Here is a 19,544-nt window from a genome sequence, read left to right as displayed (position 1 = left end):
AATTCCACTCCTTACACATGCATGTGGCTATATATATATTTTTAAATTAGGTCTTTGAAAGGTCGTCTGTGATAATATGGTATCCGCCATTTGTCGTCATTTGAAATCGCCTCTTTCTTTTTGACCAGGGCTTATATGATTCACATTTTTTCTGAAAGGATTCTAATTAGCAAAAATTCATTATAGCAAAAACAAATAATAAACAATAAATAATAATTATAGTTTGTAAAGTTCCAGTAAAAACTTCGAATATTTGAAACGTCTTTCATCTCGGTCAAGGAAGTCCCGGTTTCGAAGTTTGCCATCTTTGTGTGCTTTCATATCGAAGGCAAAATCTAAATTTCTGGGAAGTCTCTTTATTTCTGTGTATATCTGAAAGCAAAAACATATAAAGAAATGATTTTACTACAAATTTATATCATTTTTACGGCACAATCTAGTTTTTGTGAAATAATACAACACGTTTTCTGATGAAGAATCGCACGAGTGAAATTGACAAGTTGTACATTAATCGTAAATATTTCTTCACTCGTGGTATTTTGTTTAATTCTTATGACATATTCTGAAAGATAAATTCCTGCTGAAAATTTTCGTGTATCATTTATATAACAAAAAGTACAATTTATTTGAAACAAATGATTAAAACTTGTCGAACAAGCACACAGATTTTCTTGTCGATCTGTTTGAATTAGATTGTCATGAAAGTTTAAGGGTGCTCTCGTCGAGGTCCGCGTTAGTTTGATAATTACACACTGTCGGTGATTTTTGCATATCATTGTAATCTGTCGTTCATTCGCACACATCGTTCAACAACCAAAGCCGCAAAATGTCTGACGCACCAGCACCAGTAGTAAAGACCCCAGCTAAGTCACCAAAGAAGAAAGCTGCAGCTAAACCAAAGAAAGTAGCTACTCATCCAAAATACAGCGAGATGGTCGGAAAGGCTATATCTGCTTTGAAAGAGCGTGGAGGCTCCAGCCGTCAAGCCATCCTCAAGTATATCTTAGCAAACTTCAGCGTTGGTAGCGATGCAAAAACAGTCAACACTCACTTGAAGTTAGCTCTGAAATCAGGAGTGAAGAGCAATAGCTTGAAACAGTCGAAGGGTACCGGCGCTTCTGGAAGCTTTAAGATTGGGGAAGTAGCTAAACCAGCTAAGAAACCAGCAAAGAAAGTAGTTAAACCTAAAGCAGCCAAGCCAAAGAAGGCAAAGACACCTACCAAAAAGACTGCCGCAAAGAAACCTGCAGCAAAGAAACCAGCAGGTGAAAAGAAAGCAGCTAAACCAAAAGCAAAGAAGCCAGCTGCAAAGAAACCTGCTGCAAAACCTGCTGCCAAATCTGCAAAGAAAGCCACAAAATCTCCCAAGAAGACAAAGGCTGCAGCTAAACCAAAGAAGGCAAAGACACCAAAGAAGAAGTAAATGAAGGAAGCATGATGCTTTTAAAGCTTAAACAGCCCTTTTAAGGGCTACCAAAATTTTTCAAAAAGAATCTGAAATTGTTGCATGGTATTAGTCACAAATAAAATATAGCTTGTCCCATTTTCTAAATCTCTCTTTCTTCTCTGCAATTTATTTCTACTACATGTGAACTTGCTAAGTTTTACTATCTTCCACTCTGGATCGTGCAGTAAATATTTAGTTTTGCTTCTATCTTAAACCCGAAAAAAAATCTTTTTATACAAATTCTTGATCTGTTCAAAAGTGCTACTTCCTAACTTTATATATCAAAAAATTTAACACTTCTGTGTCTACGACCATATCACGTTGAAAACACCGGTTCTCGTCCGATCACCGAAGTTAAGCAACGTCGAGCCCGGTTAGTACTTGGATGGGTGACCGCCTGGGAATACCGGGTGTTGTAGACATTTTTTGTGTTCTTATAATTTTGCATTTCTAACAAACATATAATTAGTGTAAAGTTTTGCTTCTGAAAAAAATATTATATATAAATTTTTGACAAAAATGCTACTACCTAACCTTATATATCAAAAATTTTAACACTTCTGTGTCTACGACCATATCACGTTGAAAACACCGGTTCTCGTCCGATCACCGAAGTTAAGCAACGTCGAGCCCGGTTAGTACTTGGATGGGTGACCGCCTGGGAATACCGGGTGTTGTAGACATTTTTTTACGTATAATTTTGTATTCCTACCAAACATAATGGTTCAATATTTTTTTTACTAATTTATTTGGATGTAATATTCAATGTATTTAGCTATCAATGAAGAAAACAGAAAATAAATCATTCATAAATTTATTTAGTTTTCAATACCCATCTGCATGTTGAAATATTTTTAAGTGAAATACATGCACGTCAAGTTATATACACTTAAGAATTCCACTCCTTACACATGCATGTGGCTATATATATATTTTTAAATTAGGTCTTTGAAAGGTCGTCTGTGATAATATGGTATCCGCCATTTGTCGTCATTTGAAATCGCCTCTTTCTTTTTGACCAGGGCTTATATGATTCACATTTTTTCTGAAAGGATTCTAATTAGCAAAAATTCATTATAGCAAAAACAAATAATAAACAATAAATAATAATTATAGTTTGTAAAGTTCCAGTAAAAACTTCGAATATTTGAAACGTCTTTCATCTCGGTCAAGGAAGTCCCGGTTTCGAAGTTTGCCATCTTTGTGTGCTTTCATATCGAAGGCAAAATCTAAATTTCTGGGAAGTCTCTTTATTTCTGTGTATATCTGAAAGCAAAAACATATAAAGAAATGATTTTACTACAAATTTATATCATTTTTACGGCACAATCTAGTTTTTGTGAAATAATACAACACGTTTTCTGATGAAGAATCGCACGAGTGAAATTGACAAGTTGTACATTAATCGTAAATATTTCTTCACTCGTGGTATTTTGTTTAATTCTTATGACATATTCTGAAAGATAAATTCCTGCTGAAAATTTTCGTGTATCATTTATATAACAAAAAGTACAATTTATTTGAAACAAATGATTAAAACTTGTCGAACAAGCACACAGATTTTCTTGTCGATCTGTTTGAATTAGATTGTCATGAAAGTTTAAGGGTGCTCTCGTCGAGGTCCGCGTTAGTTTGATAATTACACACTGTCGGTGATTTTTGCATATCATTGTAATCTGTCGTTCATTCGCACACATCGTTCAACAACCAAAGCCGCAAAATGTCTGACGCACCAGCACCAGTAGTAAAGACCCCAGCTAAGTCACCAAAGAAGAAAGCTGCAGCTAAACCAAAGAAAGTAGCTACTCATCCAAAATACAGCGAGATGGTCGGAAAGGCTATATCTGCTTTGAAAGAGCGTGGAGGCTCCAGCCGTCAAGCCATCCTCAAGTATATCTTAGCAAACTTCAGCGTTGGTAGCGATGCAAAAACAGTCAACACTCACTTGAAGTTAGCTCTGAAATCAGGAGTGAAGAGCAATAGCTTGAAACAGTCGAAGGGTACCGGCGCTTCTGGAAGCTTTAAGATTGGGGAAGTAGCTAAACCAGCTAAGAAACCAGCAAAGAAAGTAGTTAAACCTAAAGCAGCCAAGCCAAAGAAGGCAAAGACACCTACCAAAAAGACTGCCGCAAAGAAACCTGCAGCAAAGAAACCAGCAGGTGAAAAGAAAGCAGCTAAACCAAAAGCAAAGAAGCCAGCTGCAAAGAAACCTGCTGCAAAACCTGCTGCCAAATCTGCAAAGAAAGCCACAAAATCTCCCAAGAAGACAAAGGCTGCAGCTAAACCAAAGAAGGCAAAGACACCAAAGAAGAAGTAAATGAAGGAAGCATGATGCTTTTAAAGCTTAAACAGCCCTTTTAAGGGCTACCAAAATTTTTCAAAAAGAATCTGAAATTGTTGCATGGTATTAGTCACAAATAAAATATAGCTTGTCCCATTTTCTAAATCTCTCTTTCTTCTCTGCAATTTATTTCTACTACATGTGAACTTGCTAAGTTTTACTATCTTCCACTCTGGATCGTGCAGTAAATATTTAGTTTTGCTTCTATCTTAAACCCGAAAAAAAATCTTTTTATACAAATTCTTGATCTGTTCAAAATTGCTACTTCCTAACTTTATATATCAAAAAATTTAACACTTCTGTGTCTACGACCATATCACGTTGAAAACACCGGTTCTCGTCCGATCACCGAAGTTAAGCAACGTCGAGCCCGGTTAGTACTTGGATGGGTGACCGCCTGGGAATACCGGGTGTTGTAGACATTTTTTGTGTTCTTATAATTTTGCATTTCTAACAAACATATAATTAGTGTAAAGTTTTGCTTCTGAAAAAAAATATTATATATAAATTTTTGACAAAAATGCTACTACCTAACCTTATATATCAAAAATTTTAACACTTCTGTGTCTACGACCATATCACGTTGAAAACACCGGTTCTCGTCCGATCACCGAAGTTAAGCAACGTCGAGCCCGGTTAGTACTTGGATGGGTGACCGCCTGGGAATACCGGGTGTTGTAGACATTTTTTTACGTATAATTTTGTATTCCTACCAAACATAATGGTTCAATATTTTTTTTACTAATTTATTTGGATGTAATATTCAATGTATTTAGCTATCAATGAAGAAAACAGAAAATAAATCATTCATAAATTTATTTAGTTTTCAATACCCATCTGCATGTTGAAATATTTTTAAGTGAAATACATGCACGTCAAGTTATATACACTTAAGAATTCCACTCCTTACACATGCATGTGGCTATATATATATTTTTAAATTAGGTCTTTGAAAGGTCGTCTGTGATAATATGGTATCCGCCATTTGTCGTCATTTGAAATCGCCTCTTTCTTTTTGACCAGGGCTTATATGATTCACATTTTTTCTGAAAGGATTCTAATTAGCAAAAATTCATTATAGCAAAAACAAATAATAAACAATAAATAATAATTATAGTTTGTAAAGTTCCAGTAAAAACTTCGAATATTTGAAACGTCTTTCATCTCGGTCAAGGAAGTCCCGGTTTCGAAGTTTGCCATCTTTGTGTGCTTTCATATCGAAGGCAAAATCTAAATTTCTGGGAAGTCTCTTTATTTCTGTGTATATCTGAAAGCAAAAACATATAAAGAAATGATTTTACTACAAATTTATATCATTTTTACGGCACAATCTAGTTTTTGTGAAATAATACAACACGTTTTCTGATGAAGAATCGCACGAGTGAAATTGACAAGTTGTACATTAATCGTAAATATTTCTTCACTCGTGGTATTTTGTTTAATTCTTATGACATATTCTGAAAGATAAATTCCTGCTGAAAATTTTCGTGTATCATTTATATAACAAAAAGTACAATTTATTTGAAACAAATGATTAAAACTTGTCGAACAAGCACACAGATTTTCTTGTCGATCTGTTTGAATTAGATTGTCATGAAAGTTTAAGGGTGCTCTCGTCGAGGTCCGCGTTAGTTTGATAATTACACACTGTCGGTGATTTTTGCATATCATTGTAATCTGTCGTTCATTCGCACACATCGTTCAACAACCAAAGCCGCAAAATGTCTGACGCACCAGCACCAGTAGTAAAGACCCCAGCTAAGTCACCAAAGAAGAAAGCTGCAGCTAAACCAAAGAAAGTAGCTACTCATCCAAAATACAGCGAGATGGTCGGAAAGGCTATATCTGCTTTGAAAGAGCGTGGAGGCTCCAGCCGTCAAGCCATCCTCAAGTATATCTTAGCAAACTTCAGCGTTGGTAGCGATGCAAAAACAGTCAACACTCACTTGAAGTTAGCTCTGAAATCAGGAGTGAAGAGCAATAGCTTGAAACAGTCGAAGGGTACCGGCGCTTCTGGAAGCTTTAAGATTGGGGAAGTAGCTAAACCAGCTAAGAAACCAGCAAAGAAAGTAGTTAAACCTAAAGCAGCCAAGCCAAAGAAGGCAAAGACACCTACCAAAAAGACTGCCGCAAAGAAACCTGCAGCAAAGAAACCAGCAGGTGAAAAGAAAGCAGCTAAACCAAAAGCAAAGAAGCCAGCTGCAAAGAAACCTGCTGCAAAACCTGCTGCCAAATCTGCAAAGAAAGCCACAAAATCTCCCAAGAAGACAAAGGCTGCAGCTAAACCAAAGAAGGCAAAGACACCAAAGAAGAAGTAAATGAAGGAAGCATGATGCTTTTAAAGCTTAAACAGCCCTTTTAAGGGCTACCAAAATTTTTCAAAAAGAATCTGAAATTGTTGCATGGTATTAGTCACAAATAAAATATAGCTTGTCCCATTTTCTAAATCTCTCTTTCTTCTCTGCAATTTATTTCTACTACATGTGAACTTGCTAAGTTTTACTATCTTCCACTCTGGATCGTGCAGTAAATATTTAGTTTTGCTTCTATCTTAAACCCGAAAAAAAATCTTTTTATACAAATTCTTGATCTGTTCAAAATTGCTACTTCCTAACTTTATATATCAAAAAATTTAACACTTCTGTGTCTACGACCATATCACGTTGAAAACACCGGTTCTCGTCCGATCACCGAAGTTAAGCAACGTCGAGCCCGGTTAGTACTTGGATGGGTGACCGCCTGGGAATACCGGGTGTTGTAGACATTTTTTGTGTTCTTATAATTTTGCATTTCTAACAAACATATAATTAGTGTAAAGTTTTGCTTCTGAAAAAAAATATTATATATAAATTTTTGACAAAAATGCTACTACCTAACCTTATATATCAAAAATTTTAACACTTCTGTGTCTACGACCATATCACGTTGAAAACACCGGTTCTCGTCCGATCACCGAAGTTAAGCAACGTCGAGCCCGGTTAGTACTTGGATGGGTGACCGCCTGGGAATACCGGGTGTTGTAGACATTTTTTTACGTATAATTTTGTATTCCTACCAAACATAATGGTTCAATATTTTTTTTACTAATTTATTTGGATGTAATATTCAATGTATTTAGCTATCAATGAAGAAAACAGAAAATAAATCATTCATAAATTTATTTAGTTTTCAATACCCATCTGCATGTTGAAATATTTTTAAGTGAAATACATGCACGTCAAGTTATATACACTTAAGAATTCCACTCCTTACACATGCATGTGGCTATATATATATTTTTAAATTAGGTCTTTGAAAGGTCGTCTGTGATAATATGGTATCCGCCATTTGTCGTCATTTGAAATCGCCTCTTTCTTTTTGACCAGGGCTTATATGATTCACATTTTTTCTGAAAGGATTCTAATTAGCAAAAATTCATTATAGCAAAAACAAATAATAAACAATAAATAATAATTATAGTTTGTAAAGTTCCAGTAAAAACTTCGAATATTTGAAACGTCTTTCATCTCGGTCAAGGAAGTCCCGGTTTCGAAGTTTGCCATCTTTGTGTGCTTTCATATCGAAGGCAAAATCTAAATTTCTGGGAAGTCTCTTTATTTCTGTGTATATCTGAAAGCAAAAACATATAAAGAAATGATTTTACTACAAATTTATATCATTTTTACGGCACAATCTAGTTTTTGTGAAATAATACAACACGTTTTCTGATGAAGAATCGCACGAGTGAAATTGACAAGTTGTACATTAATCGTAAATATTTCTTCACTCGTGGTATTTTGTTTAATTCTTATGACATATTCTGAAAGATAAATTCCTGCTGAAAATTTTCGTGTATCATTTATATAACAAAAAGTACAATTTATTTGAAACAAATGATTAAAACTTGTCGAACAAGCACACAGATTTTCTTGTCGATCTGTTTGAATTAGATTGTCATGAAAGTTTAAGGGTGCTCTCGTCGAGGTCCGCGTTAGTTTGATAATTACACACTGTCGGTGATTTTTGCATATCATTGTAATCTGTCGTTCATTCGCACACATCGTTCAACAACCAAAGCCGCAAAATGTCTGACGCACCAGCACCAGTAGTAAAGACCCCAGCTAAGTCACCAAAGAAGAAAGCTGCAGCTAAACCAAAGAAAGTAGCTACTCATCCAAAATACAGCGAGATGGTCGGAAAGGCTATATCTGCTTTGAAAGAGCGTGGAGGCTCCAGCCGTCAAGCCATCCTCAAGTATATCTTAGCAAACTTCAGCGTTGGTAGCGATGCAAAAACAGTCAACACTCACTTGAAGTTAGCTCTGAAATCAGGAGTGAAGAGCAATAGCTTGAAACAGTCGAAGGGTACCGGCGCTTCTGGAAGCTTTAAGATTGGGGAAGTAGCTAAACCAGCTAAGAAACCAGCAAAGAAAGTAGTTAAACCTAAAGCAGCCAAGCCAAAGAAGGCAAAGACACCTACCAAAAAGACTGCCGCAAAGAAACCTGCAGCAAAGAAACCAGCAGGTGAAAAGAAAGCAGCTAAACCAAAAGCAAAGAAGCCAGCTGCAAAGAAACCTGCTGCAAAACCTGCTGCCAAATCTGCAAAGAAAGCCACAAAATCTCCCAAGAAGACAAAGGCTGCAGCTAAACCAAAGAAGGCAAAGACACCAAAGAAGAAGTAAATGAAGGAAGCATGATGCTTTTAAAGCTTAAACAGCCCTTTTAAGGGCTACCAAAATTTTTCAAAAAGAATCTGAAATTGTTGCATGGTATTAGTCACAAATAAAATATAGCTTGTCCCATTTTCTAAATCTCTCTTTCTTCTCTGCAATTTATTTCTACTACATGTGAACTTGCTAAGTTTTACTATCTTCCACTCTGGATCGTGCAGTAAATATTTAGTTTTGCTTCTATCTTAAACCCGAAAAAAAATCTTTTTATACAAATTCTTGATCTGTTCAAAATTGCTACTTCCTAACTTTATATATCAAAAAATTTAACACTTCTGTGTCTACGACCATATCACGTTGAAAACACCGGTTCTCGTCCGATCACCGAAGTTAAGCAACGTCGAGCCCGGTTAGTACTTGGATGGGTGACCGCCTGGGAATACCGGGTGTTGTAGACATTTTTTGTGTTCTTATAATTTTGCATTTCTAACAAACATATAATTAGTGTAAAGTTTTGCTTCTGAAAAAAAATATTATATATAAATTTTTGACAAAAATGCTACTACCTAACCTTATATATCAAAAATTTTAACACTTCTGTGTCTACGACCATATCACGTTGAAAACACCGGTTCTCGTCCGATCACCGAAGTTAAGCAACGTCGAGCCCGGTTAGTACTTGGATGGGTGACCGCCTGGGAATACCGGGTGTTGTAGACATTTTTTTACGTATAATTTTGTATTCCTACCAAACATAATGGTTCAATATTTTTTTTACTAATTTATTTGGATGTAATATTCAATGTATTTAGCTATCAATGAAGAAAACAGAAAATAAATCATTCATAAATTTATTTAGTTTTCAATACCCATCTGCATGTTGAAATATTTTTAAGTGAAATACATGCACGTCAAGTTATATACACTTAAGAATTCCACTCCTTACACATGCATGTGGCTATATATATATTTTTAAATTAGGTCTTTGAAAGGTCGTCTGTGATAATATGGTATCCGCCATTTGTCGTCATTTGAAATCGCCTCTTTCTTTTTGACCAGGGCTTATATGATTCACATTTTTTCTGAAAGGATTCTAATTAGCAAAAATTCATTATAGCAAAAACAAATAATAAACAATAAATAATAATTATAGTTTGTAAAGTTCCAGTAAAAACTTCGAATATTTGAAACGTCTTTCATCTCGGTCAAGGAAGTCCCGGTTTCGAAGTTTGCCATCTTTGTGTGCTTTCATATCGAAGGCAAAATCTAAATTTCTGGGAAGTCTCTTTATTTCTGTGTATATCTGAAAGCAAAAACATATAAAGAAATGATTTTACTACAAATTTATATCATTTTTACGGCACAATCTAGTTTTTGTGAAATAATACAACACGTTTTCTGATGAAGAATCGCACGAGTGAAATTGACAAGTTGTACATTAATCGTAAATATTTCTTCACTCGTGGTATTTTGTTTAATTCTTATGACATATTCTGAAAGATAAATTCCTGCTGAAAATTTTCGTGTATCATTTATATAACAAAAAGTACAATTTATTTGAAACAAATGATTAAAACTTGTCGAACAAGCACACAGATTTTCTTGTCGATCTGTTTGAATTAGATTGTCATGAAAGTTTAAGGGTGCTCTCGTCGAGGTCCGCGTTAGTTTGATAATTACACACTGTCGGTGATTTTTGCATATCATTGTAATCTGTCGTTCATTCGCACACATCGTTCAACAACCAAAGCCGCAAAATGTCTGACGCACCAGCACCAGTAGTAAAGACCCCAGCTAAGTCACCAAAGAAGAAAGCTGCAGCTAAACCAAAGAAAGTAGCTACTCATCCAAAATACAGCGAGATGGTCGGAAAGGCTATATCTGCTTTGAAAGAGCGTGGAGGCTCCAGCCGTCAAGCCATCCTCAAGTATATCTTAGCAAACTTCAGCGTTGGTAGCGATGCAAAAACAGTCAACACTCACTTGAAGTTAGCTCTGAAATCAGGAGTGAAGAGCAATAGCTTGAAACAGTCGAAGGGTACCGGCGCTTCTGGAAGCTTTAAGATTGGGGAAGTAGCTAAACCAGCTAAGAAACCAGCAAAGAAAGTAGTTAAACCTAAAGCAGCCAAGCCAAAGAAGGCAAAGACACCTACCAAAAAGACTGCCGCAAAGAAACCTGCAGCAAAGAAACCAGCAGGTGAAAAGAAAGCAGCTAAACCAAAAGCAAAGAAGCCAGCTGCAAAGAAACCTGCTGCAAAACCTGCTGCCAAATCTGCAAAGAAAGCCACAAAATCTCCCAAGAAGACAAAGGCTGCAGCTAAACCAAAGAAGGCAAAGACACCAAAGAAGAAGTAAATGAAGGAAGCATGATGCTTTTAAAGCTTAAACAGCCCTTTTAAGGGCTACCAAAATTTTTCAAAAAGAATCTGAAATTGTTGCATGGTATTAGTCACAAATAAAATATAGCTTGTCCCATTTTCTAAATCTCTCTTTCTTCTCTGCAATTTATTTCTACTACATGTGAACTTGCTAAGTTTTACTATCTTCCACTCTGGATCGTGCAGTAAATATTTAGTTTTGCTTCTATCTTAAACCCGAAAAAAAATCTTTTTATACAAATTCTTGATCTGTTCAAAATTGCTACTTCCTAACTTTATATATCAAAAAATTTAACACTTCTGTGTCTACGACCATATCACGTTGAAAACACCGGTTCTCGTCCGATCACCGAAGTTAAGCAACGTCGAGCCCGGTTAGTACTTGGATGGGTGACCGCCTGGGAATACCGGGTGTTGTAGACATTTTTTGTGTTCTTATAATTTTGCATTTCTAACAAACATATAATTAGTGTAAAGTTTTGCTTCTGAAAAAAAATATTATATATAAATTTTTGACAAAAATGCTACTACCTAACCTTATATATCAAAAATTTTAACACTTCTGTGTCTACGACCATATCACGTTGAAAACACCGGTTCTCGTCCGATCACCGAAGTTAAGCAACGTCGAGCCCGGTTAGTACTTGGATGGGTGACCGCCTGGGAATACCGGGTGTTGTAGACATTTTTTTACGTATAATTTTGTATTCCTACCAAACATAATGGTTCAATATTTTTTTTACTAATTTATTTGGATGTAATATTCAATGTATTTAGCTATCAATGAAGAAAACAGAAAATAAATCATTCATAAATTTATTTAGTTTTCAATACCCATCTGCATGTTGAAATATTTTTAAGTGAAATACATGCACGTCAAGTTATATACACTTAAGAATTCCACTCCTTACACATGCATGTGGCTATATATATATTTTTAAATTAGGTCTTTGAAAGGTCGTCTGTGATAATATGGTATCCGCCATTTGTCGTCATTTGAAATCGCCTCTTTCTTTTTGACCAGGGCTTATATGATTCACATTTTTTCTGAAAGGATTCTAATTAGCAAAAATTCATTATAGCAAAAACAAATAATAAACAATAAATAATAATTATAGTTTGTAAAGTTCCAGTAAAAACTTCGAATATTTGAAACGTCTTTCATCTCGGTCAAGGAAGTCCCGGTTTCGAAGTTTGCCATCTTTGTGTGCTTTCATATCGAAGGCAAAATCTAAATTTCTGGGAAGTCTCTTTATTTCTGTGTATATCTGAAAGCAAAAACATATAAAGAAATGATTTTACTACAAATTTATATCATTTTTACGGCACAATCTAGTTTTTGTGAAATAATACAACACGTTTTCTGATGAAGAATCGCACGAGTGAAATTGACAAGTTGTACATTAATCGTAAATATTTCTTCACTCGTGGTATTTTGTTTAATTCTTATGACATATTCTGAAAGATAAATTCCTGCTGAAAATTTTCGTGTATCATTTATATAACAAAAAGTACAATTTATTTGAAACAAATGATTAAAACTTGTCGAACAAGCACACAGATTTTCTTGTCGATCTGTTTGAATTAGATTGTCATGAAAGTTTAAGGGTGCTCTCGTCGAGGTCCGCGTTAGTTTGATAATTACACACTGTCGGTGATTTTTGCATATCATTGTAATCTGTCGTTCATTCGCACACATCGTTCAACAACCAAAGCCGCAAAATGTCTGACGCACCAGCACCAGTAGTAAAGACCCCAGCTAAGTCACCAAAGAAGAAAGCTGCAGCTAAACCAAAGAAAGTAGCTACTCATCCAAAATACAGCGAGATGGTCGGAAAGGCTATATCTGCTTTGAAAGAGCGTGGAGGCTCCAGCCGTCAAGCCATCCTCAAGTATATCTTAGCAAACTTCAGCGTTGGTAGCGATGCAAAAACAGTCAACACTCACTTGAAGTTAGCTCTGAAATCAGGAGTGAAGAGCAATAGCTTGAAACAGTCGAAGGGTACCGGCGCTTCTGGAAGCTTTAAGATTGGGGAAGTAGCTAAACCAGCTAAGAAACCAGCAAAGAAAGTAGTTAAACCTAAAGCAGCCAAGCCAAAGAAGGCAAAGACACCTACCAAAAAGACTGCCGCAAAGAAACCTGCAGCAAAGAAACCAGCAGGTGAAAAGAAAGCAGCTAAACCAAAAGCAAAGAAGCCAGCTGCAAAGAAACCTGCTGCAAAACCTGCTGCCAAATCTGCAAAGAAAGCCACAAAATCTCCCAAGAAGACAAAGGCTGCAGCTAAACCAAAGAAGGCAAAGACACCAAAGAAGAAGTAAATGAAGGAAGCATGATGCTTTTAAAGCTTAAACAGCCCTTTTAAGGGCTACCAAAATTTTTCAAAAAGAATCTGAAATTGTTGCATGGTATTAGTCACAAATAAAATATAGCTTGTCCCATTTTCTAAATCTCTCTTTCTTCTCTGCAATTTATTTCTACTACATGTGAACTTGCTAAGTTTTACTATCTTCCACTCTGGATCGTGCAGTAAATATTTAGTTTTGCTTCTATCTTAAACCCGAAAAAAAATCTTTTTATACAAATTCTTGATCTGTTCAAAATTGCTACTTCCTAACTTTATATATCAAAAAATTTAACACTTCTGTGTCTACGACCATATCACGTTGAAAACACCGGTTCTCGTCCGATCACCGAAGTTAAGCAACGTCGAGCCCGGTTAGTACTTGGATGGGTGACCGCCTGGGAATACCGGGTGTTGTAGACATTTTTTGTGTTCTTATAATTTTGCATTTCTAACAAACATATAATTAGTGTAAAGTTTTGCTTCTGAAAAAAAATATTATATATAAATTTTTGACGAAAATGCTACTACCTAACCTTATATATCAAAAATTTTAACACTTCTGTGTCTACGACCATATCACGTTGAAAACACCGGTTCTCGTCCGATCACCGAAGTTAAGCAACGTCGAGCCCGGTTAGTACTTGGATGGGTGACCGCCTGGGAATACCGGGTGTTGTAGACATTTTTTTACGTATAATTTTGTATTCCTACCAAACATAATGGTTCAATATTTTTTTTACTAATTTATTTGGATGTAATATTCAATGTATTTAGCTATCAATGAAGAAAACAGAAAATAAATCATTCATAAATTTATTTAGTTTTCAATACCCATCTGCATGTTGAAATATTTTTAAGTGAAATACATGCACGTCAAGTTATATACACTTAAGAATTCCACTCCTTACACATGCATGTGGCTATATATATATTTTTAAATTAGGTCTTTGAAAGGTCGTCTGTGATAATATGGTATCCGCCATTTGTCGTCATTTGAAATCGCCTCTTTCTTTTTGACCAGGGCTTATATGATTCACATTTTTTCTGAAAGGATTCTAATTAGCAAAAATTCATTATAGCAAAAACAAATAATAAACAATAAATAATAATTATAGTTTGTAAAGTTCCAGTAAAAACTTCGAATATTTGAAACGTCTTTCATCTCGGTCAAGGAAGTCCCGGTTTCGAAGTTTGCCATCTTTGTGTGCTTTCATATCGAAGGCAAAATCTAAATTTCTGGGAAGTCTCTTTATTTCTGTGTATATCTGAAAGCAAAAACATATAAAGAAATGATTTTACTACAAATTTATATCATTTTTACGGCACAATCTAGTTTTTGTGAAATAATACAACACGTTTTCTGATGAAGAATCGCACGAGTGAAATTGACAAGTTGTACATTAATCGTAAATATTTCTTCACTCGTGGTATTTTGTTTAATTCTTATGACATATTCTGAAAGATAAATTCCTGCTGAAAATTTTCGTATATCATTTATATAACAAAAAGTACAATTTATTTGAAACAAATGATTAAAACTTGTCGAACAAGCACACAGATTTTCTTGTCGATCTGTTTGAATTAGATTGTCATGAAAGTTTAAGGGTGCTCTCGTCGAGGTCCGCGTTAGTTTGATAATTACACACTGTCGGTGATTTTTGCATATCATTGTAATCTGTCGTTCATTCGCACACATCGTTCAACAACCAAAGCCGCAAAATGTCTGACGCACCAGCACCAGTAGTAAAGACCCCAGCTAAGTCACCAAAGAAGAAAGCTGCAGCTAAACCAAAGAAAGTAGCTACTCATCCAAAATACAGCGAGATGGTCGGAAAGGCTATATCTGCTTTGAAAGAGCGTGGAGGCTCCAGCCGTCAAGCCATCCTCAAGTATATCTTAGCAAACTTCAGCGTTGGTAGCGATGCAAAAACAGTCAACACTCACTTGAAGTTAGCTCTGAAATCAGGAGTGAAGAGCAATAGCTTGAAACAGTCGAAGGGTACCGGCGCTTCTGGAAGCTTTAAGATTGGGGAAGTAGCTAAACCAGCTAAGAAACCAGCAAAGAAAGTAGTTAAACCTAAAGCAGCCAAGCCAAAGAAGGCAAAGACACCTACCAAAAAGACTGCCGCAAAGAAACCTGCAGCAAAGAAACCAGCAGGTGAAAAGAAAGCAGCTAAACCAAAAGCAAAGAAGCCAGCTGCAAAGAAACCTGCTGCAAAACCTGCTGCCAAATCTGCAAAGAAAGCCACAAAATCTCCCAAGAAGACAAAGGCTGCAGCTAAACCAAAGAAGGCAAAGACACCAAAGAAGAAGTAAATGAAGGAAGCATGATGCTTTTAAAGCTTAAACAGCCCTTTTAAGGGCTACCAAAATTTTTCAAAAAGAATCTGAAATTGTTGCATGGTATTAGTCACAAATAAAATATAGCTTGTCCCATTTTCTAAATCTCTCTTTCTTCTCTGCAATTTATTTCTACTACATGTGAACTTGCTAAGTTTTACTATCTTCCACTCTGGATCGTGCAGTAAATATTTAGTTTTGCTTCTATCTTAAACCCGAAAAAAAATCTTTTTATACAAATTCTTGATCTGTTCAAAATTGCTACTTCCTAACTTTATATATCAAAAAATTTAACACTTCTGTGTCTACGACCATATCACGTTGAAAACACCGGTTCTCGTCCGATCACCGAAGTTAAGCAACGTCGAGCCCGGTTAGTACTTGGATGGGTGACCGCCTGGGAATACCGGGTGTTGTAGACATTTTTTGTGTTCTTATAATTTTGCATTTCTAACAAACATATAATTAGTGTAAAGTTTTGCTTCTGAAAAAAAATATTATATATAAATTTTTGACAAAAATGCTACTACCTAACCTTATATATCAAAAATTTTAACACTTCTGTGTCTACGACCATATCACGTTGAAAACACCGGTTCTCGTCCGATCACCGAAGTTAAGCAACGTCGAGCCCGGTTAGTACTTGGATGGGTGACCGCCTGGGAATACCGGGTGTTGTAGACATTTTTTTACGTATAATTTTGTATTCCTACCAAACATAATGGTTCAATATTTTTTTTACTAATTTATTTGGATGTAATATTCAATGTATTTAGCTATCAATGAAGAAAACAAAAAATAAATCATTCATAAATTTATTTAGTTTTCAATACCCATCTGCATGTTGAAATATTTTTAAGTGAAATACATGCACGTCAAGTTATATACACTTAAGAATTCCACTCCTTACACATGCATGTGGCTATATATATATTTTTAAATTAGGTCTTTGAAAGGTCGTCTGTGATAATATGGTATCCGCCATTTGTCGTCATTTGAAATCGCCTCTTTCTTTTTGACCAGGGCTTATATGATTCACATTTTTTCTGAAAGGATTCTAATTAGCAAAAATTCATTATAGCAAAAACAAATAATAAACAATAAATAATAATTATAGTTTGTAAAGTTCCAGTAAAAACTTCGAATATTTGAAACGTCTTTCATCTCGGTCAAGGAAGTCCCGGTTTCGAAGTTTGCCATCTTTGTGTGCTTTCATATCGAAGGCAAAATCTAAATTTCTGGGAAGTCTCTTTATTTCTGTGTATATCTGAAAGCAAAAACATATAAAGAAATGATTTTACTACAAATTTATATCATTTTTACGGCACAATCTAGTTTTTGTGAAATAATACAACACGTTTTCTGATGAAGAATCGCACGAGTGAAATTGACAAGTTGTACATTAATCGTAAATATTTCTTCACTCGTGGTATTTTGTTTAATTCTTATGACATATTCTGAAAGATAAATTCCTGCTGAAAATTTTCGTGTATCATTTATATAACAAAAAGTACAATTTATTTGAAACAAATGATTAAAACTTGTCGAACAAGCACACAGATTTTCTTGTCGATCTGTTTGAATTAGATTGTCATGAAAGTTTAAGGGTGCTCTCGTCGAGGTCCGCGTTAGTTTGATAATTACACACTGTCGGTGATTTTTGCATATCATTGTAATCTGTCGTTCATTCGCACACATCGTTCAACAACCAAAGCCGCAAAATGTCTGACGCACCAGCACCAGTAGTAAAGACCCCAGCTAAGTCACCAAAGAAGAAAGCTGCAGCTAAACCAAAGAAAGTAGCTACTCATCCAAAATACAGCGAGATGGTCGGAAAGGCTATATCTGCTTTGAAAGAGCGTGGAGGCTCCAGCCGTCAAGCCATCCTCAAGTATATCTTAGCAAACTTCAGCGTTGGTAGCGATGCAAAAACAGTCAACACTCACTTGAAGTTAGCTCTGAAATCAGGAGTGAAGAGCAATAGCTTGAAACAGTCGAAGGGTACCGGCGCTTCTGGAAGCTTTAAGATTGGGGAAGTAGCTAAACCAGCTAAGAAACCAGCAAAGAAAGTAGTTAAACCTAAAGCAGCCAAGCCAAAGAAGGCAAAGACACCTACCAAAAAGACTGCCGCAAAGAAACCTGCAGCAAAGAAACCAGCAGGTGAAAAGAAAGCAGCTAAACCAAAAGCAAAGAAGCCAGCTGCAAAGAAACCTGCTGCAAAACCTGCTGCCAAATCTGCAAAGAAAGCCACAAAATCTCCCAAGAAGACAAAGGCTGCAGCTAAACCAAAGAAGGCAAAGACACCAAAGAAGAAGTAAATGAAGGAAGCATGATGCTTTTAAAGCTTAAACAGCCCTTTTAAGGGCTACCAAAATTTTTCAAAAAGAATCTGAAATTGTTGCATGGTATTAGTCACAAATAAAATATAGCTTGTCCCATTTTCTAAATCTCTCTTTCTTCTCTGCAATTTATTTCTACTACATGTGAACTTGCTAAGTTTTACTATCTTCCACTCTGGATCGTGCAGTAAATATTTAGTTTTGCTTCTATCTTAAACCCGAAAAAAAATCTTTTTATACAAATTCTTGATCTGTTCAAAATTGCTACTTCCTAACTTTATATATCAAAAAATTTAACACTTCTGTGTCTACGACCATATCACGTTGAAAACACCGGTTCTCGTCCGATCACCGAAGTTAAGCAACGTCGAGCCCGGTTAGTACTTGGATGGGTGACCGCCTGGGAATACCGGGTGTTGTAGACATTTTTTGTGTTCTTATAATTTTGCATTTCTAACAAACATATAATTAGTGTAAAGTTTTGCTTCTGAAAAAAAAAATTATATATAAATTTTTGACAAAAATGCTACTACCTAACCTTATATATCAAAAATTTTAACACTTCTGTGTCTACGACCATATCACGTTGAAAACACCGGTTCTCGTCCGATCACCGAAGTTAAGCAACGTCGAGCCCGGTTAGTACTTGGATGGGTGACCGCCTGGGAATACCGGGTGTTGTAGACATTTTTTTACGTATAATTTTGTATTCCTACCAAACATAATGGTTCAATATTTTTTTTACTAATTTATTTGGATGTAATATTCAATGTATTTAGCTATCAATGAAGAAAACAGAAAATAAATCATTCATAAATTTATTTAGTTTTCAATACCCATCTGCATGTTGAAATATTTTTAAGTGAAATACATGCACGTCAAGTTATATACACTTAAGAATTCCACTCCTTACACATGCATGTGGCTATATATATATTTTTAAATTAGGTCTTTGAAAGGTCGTCTGTGATAATATGGTATCCGCCATTTGTCGTCATTTGAAATCGCCTCTTTCTTTTTGACCAGGGCTTATATGATTCACATTTTTTCTGAAAGGATTCTAATTAGCAAAAATTCATTATAGCAAAAACAAATAATAAACAATAAATAATAATTATAGTTTGTAAAGTTCCAGTAAAAACTTCGAATATTTGAAACGTCTTTCATCTCGGTCAAGGAAGTCCCGGTTTCGAAGTTTGCCATCTTTGTGTGCTTTCATATCGAAGGCAAAATCTAAATTTCTGGGAAGTCTCTTTATTTCTGTGTATATCTGAAAGCAAAAACATATAAAGAAATGATTTTACTACAAATTTATATCATTTTTACGGCACAATCTAGTTTTTGTGAAATAATACAACACGTTTTCTGATGAAGAATCGCACGAGTGAAATTGACAAGTTGTACATTAATCGTAAATATTTCTTCACTCGTGGTATTTTGTTTAATTCTTATGACATATTCTGAAAGATAAATTCCTGCTGAAAATTTTCGTGTATCATTTATATAACAAAAAGTACAATTTATTTGAAACAAATGATTAAAACTTGTCGAACAAGCACACAGATTTTCTTGTCGATCTGTTTGAATTAGATTGTCATGAAAGTTTAAGGGTGCTCTCGTCGAGGTCCGCGTTAGTTTGATAATTACACACTGTCGGTGATTTTTGCATATCATTGTAATCTGTCGTTCATTCGCACACATCGTTCA

General features: G+C 35.4%; 3 protein-coding genes and 16 non-coding genes across 19 annotated transcripts; all 19 read left to right on the top strand.

Moving 5' to 3' along the window:
• The first annotated feature begins 1,750 nt into the window (after positions 1-1,750).
• On the top strand, positions 1,751-1,869 carry LOC134702197 (5S ribosomal RNA). The gene has a single exon (XR_010104365.1). It is a non-coding gene; the product is annotated as a 5S ribosomal RNA (ribosomal RNA).
• A 142-nt stretch (positions 1,870-2,011) lies between these two features.
• On the top strand, positions 2,012-2,130 carry LOC134702118 (5S ribosomal RNA). The gene has a single exon (XR_010104326.1). It is a non-coding gene; the product is annotated as a 5S ribosomal RNA (ribosomal RNA).
• A 1,961-nt stretch (positions 2,131-4,091) lies between these two features.
• On the top strand, positions 4,092-4,210 carry LOC134702049 (5S ribosomal RNA). The gene has a single exon (XR_010104302.1). It is a non-coding gene; the product is annotated as a 5S ribosomal RNA (ribosomal RNA).
• Positions 4,211-4,353: 143 nt separating this feature from the next.
• Positions 4,354-4,472, top strand: LOC134701968 (5S ribosomal RNA). Its single transcript, XR_010104278.1, has one exon. It is a non-coding gene; the product is annotated as a 5S ribosomal RNA (ribosomal RNA).
• A 1,961-nt stretch (positions 4,473-6,433) lies between these two features.
• Positions 6,434-6,552, top strand: LOC134701905 (5S ribosomal RNA). The gene has a single exon (XR_010104250.1). It is a non-coding gene; the product is annotated as a 5S ribosomal RNA (ribosomal RNA).
• Positions 6,553-6,695: 143 nt separating this feature from the next.
• Positions 6,696-6,814, top strand: LOC134701828 (5S ribosomal RNA). Its single transcript, XR_010104222.1, has one exon. It is a non-coding gene; the product is annotated as a 5S ribosomal RNA (ribosomal RNA).
• Positions 6,815-8,775: 1,961 nt separating this feature from the next.
• On the top strand, positions 8,776-8,894 carry LOC134701748 (5S ribosomal RNA). Its single transcript, XR_010104199.1, has one exon. It is a non-coding gene; the product is annotated as a 5S ribosomal RNA (ribosomal RNA).
• Positions 8,895-9,037: 143 nt separating this feature from the next.
• On the top strand, positions 9,038-9,156 carry LOC134701681 (5S ribosomal RNA). Its single transcript, XR_010104177.1, has one exon. It is a non-coding gene; the product is annotated as a 5S ribosomal RNA (ribosomal RNA).
• Positions 9,157-11,117: 1,961 nt separating this feature from the next.
• On the top strand, positions 11,118-11,236 carry LOC134701601 (5S ribosomal RNA). The gene has a single exon (XR_010104154.1). It is a non-coding gene; the product is annotated as a 5S ribosomal RNA (ribosomal RNA).
• Positions 11,237-11,379: 143 nt separating this feature from the next.
• LOC134701526 (5S ribosomal RNA) lies at positions 11,380-11,498 on the top strand. The gene has a single exon (XR_010104138.1). It is a non-coding gene; the product is annotated as a 5S ribosomal RNA (ribosomal RNA).
• A 1,037-nt stretch (positions 11,499-12,535) lies between these two features.
• Positions 12,536-13,132, top strand: LOC134706401 (histone H1-delta-like). Its single transcript, XM_063565314.1, has one exon. It carries the CDS (start codon positions 12,536-12,538, stop codon positions 13,130-13,132), a length of 597 nt encoding a protein of 198 aa, XP_063421384.1.
• Positions 13,133-13,459: 327 nt separating this feature from the next.
• On the top strand, positions 13,460-13,578 carry LOC134701446 (5S ribosomal RNA). Its single transcript, XR_010104121.1, has one exon. It is a non-coding gene; the product is annotated as a 5S ribosomal RNA (ribosomal RNA).
• A 143-nt stretch (positions 13,579-13,721) lies between these two features.
• On the top strand, positions 13,722-13,840 carry LOC134701382 (5S ribosomal RNA). The gene has a single exon (XR_010104104.1). It is a non-coding gene; the product is annotated as a 5S ribosomal RNA (ribosomal RNA).
• A 1,037-nt stretch (positions 13,841-14,877) lies between these two features.
• On the top strand, positions 14,878-15,474 carry LOC134706393 (histone H1-delta-like). Its single transcript, XM_063565301.1, has one exon. It carries the CDS (start codon positions 14,878-14,880, stop codon positions 15,472-15,474), a length of 597 nt encoding a protein of 198 aa, XP_063421371.1.
• Positions 15,475-15,801: 327 nt separating this feature from the next.
• On the top strand, positions 15,802-15,920 carry LOC134701313 (5S ribosomal RNA). The gene has a single exon (XR_010104090.1). It is a non-coding gene; the product is annotated as a 5S ribosomal RNA (ribosomal RNA).
• Positions 15,921-16,063: 143 nt separating this feature from the next.
• LOC134701243 (5S ribosomal RNA) lies at positions 16,064-16,182 on the top strand. Its single transcript, XR_010104073.1, has one exon. It is a non-coding gene; the product is annotated as a 5S ribosomal RNA (ribosomal RNA).
• A 1,037-nt stretch (positions 16,183-17,219) lies between these two features.
• LOC134706386 (histone H1-delta-like) lies at positions 17,220-17,816 on the top strand. Its single transcript, XM_063565288.1, has one exon. It carries the CDS (start codon positions 17,220-17,222, stop codon positions 17,814-17,816), a length of 597 nt encoding a protein of 198 aa, XP_063421358.1.
• A 327-nt stretch (positions 17,817-18,143) lies between these two features.
• Positions 18,144-18,262, top strand: LOC134701169 (5S ribosomal RNA). Its single transcript, XR_010104056.1, has one exon. It is a non-coding gene; the product is annotated as a 5S ribosomal RNA (ribosomal RNA).
• Positions 18,263-18,405: 143 nt separating this feature from the next.
• Positions 18,406-18,524, top strand: LOC134701103 (5S ribosomal RNA). Its single transcript, XR_010104041.1, has one exon. It is a non-coding gene; the product is annotated as a 5S ribosomal RNA (ribosomal RNA).
• Positions 18,525-19,544: the final 1,020 nt, after the last annotated feature.

This window comes from Mytilus trossulus, chromosome 1 (genome assembly GCF_036588685.1).
Source record: "Mytilus trossulus isolate FHL-02 chromosome 1, PNRI_Mtr1.1.1.hap1, whole genome shotgun sequence".
Taxonomy (NCBI): domain Eukaryota; kingdom Metazoa; phylum Mollusca; class Bivalvia; order Mytilida; family Mytilidae; genus Mytilus; species Mytilus trossulus.
The sequence above is the reverse complement of the archived record's forward strand: the minus strand, read 5'-3'. Positions and strand labels throughout refer to the sequence as shown.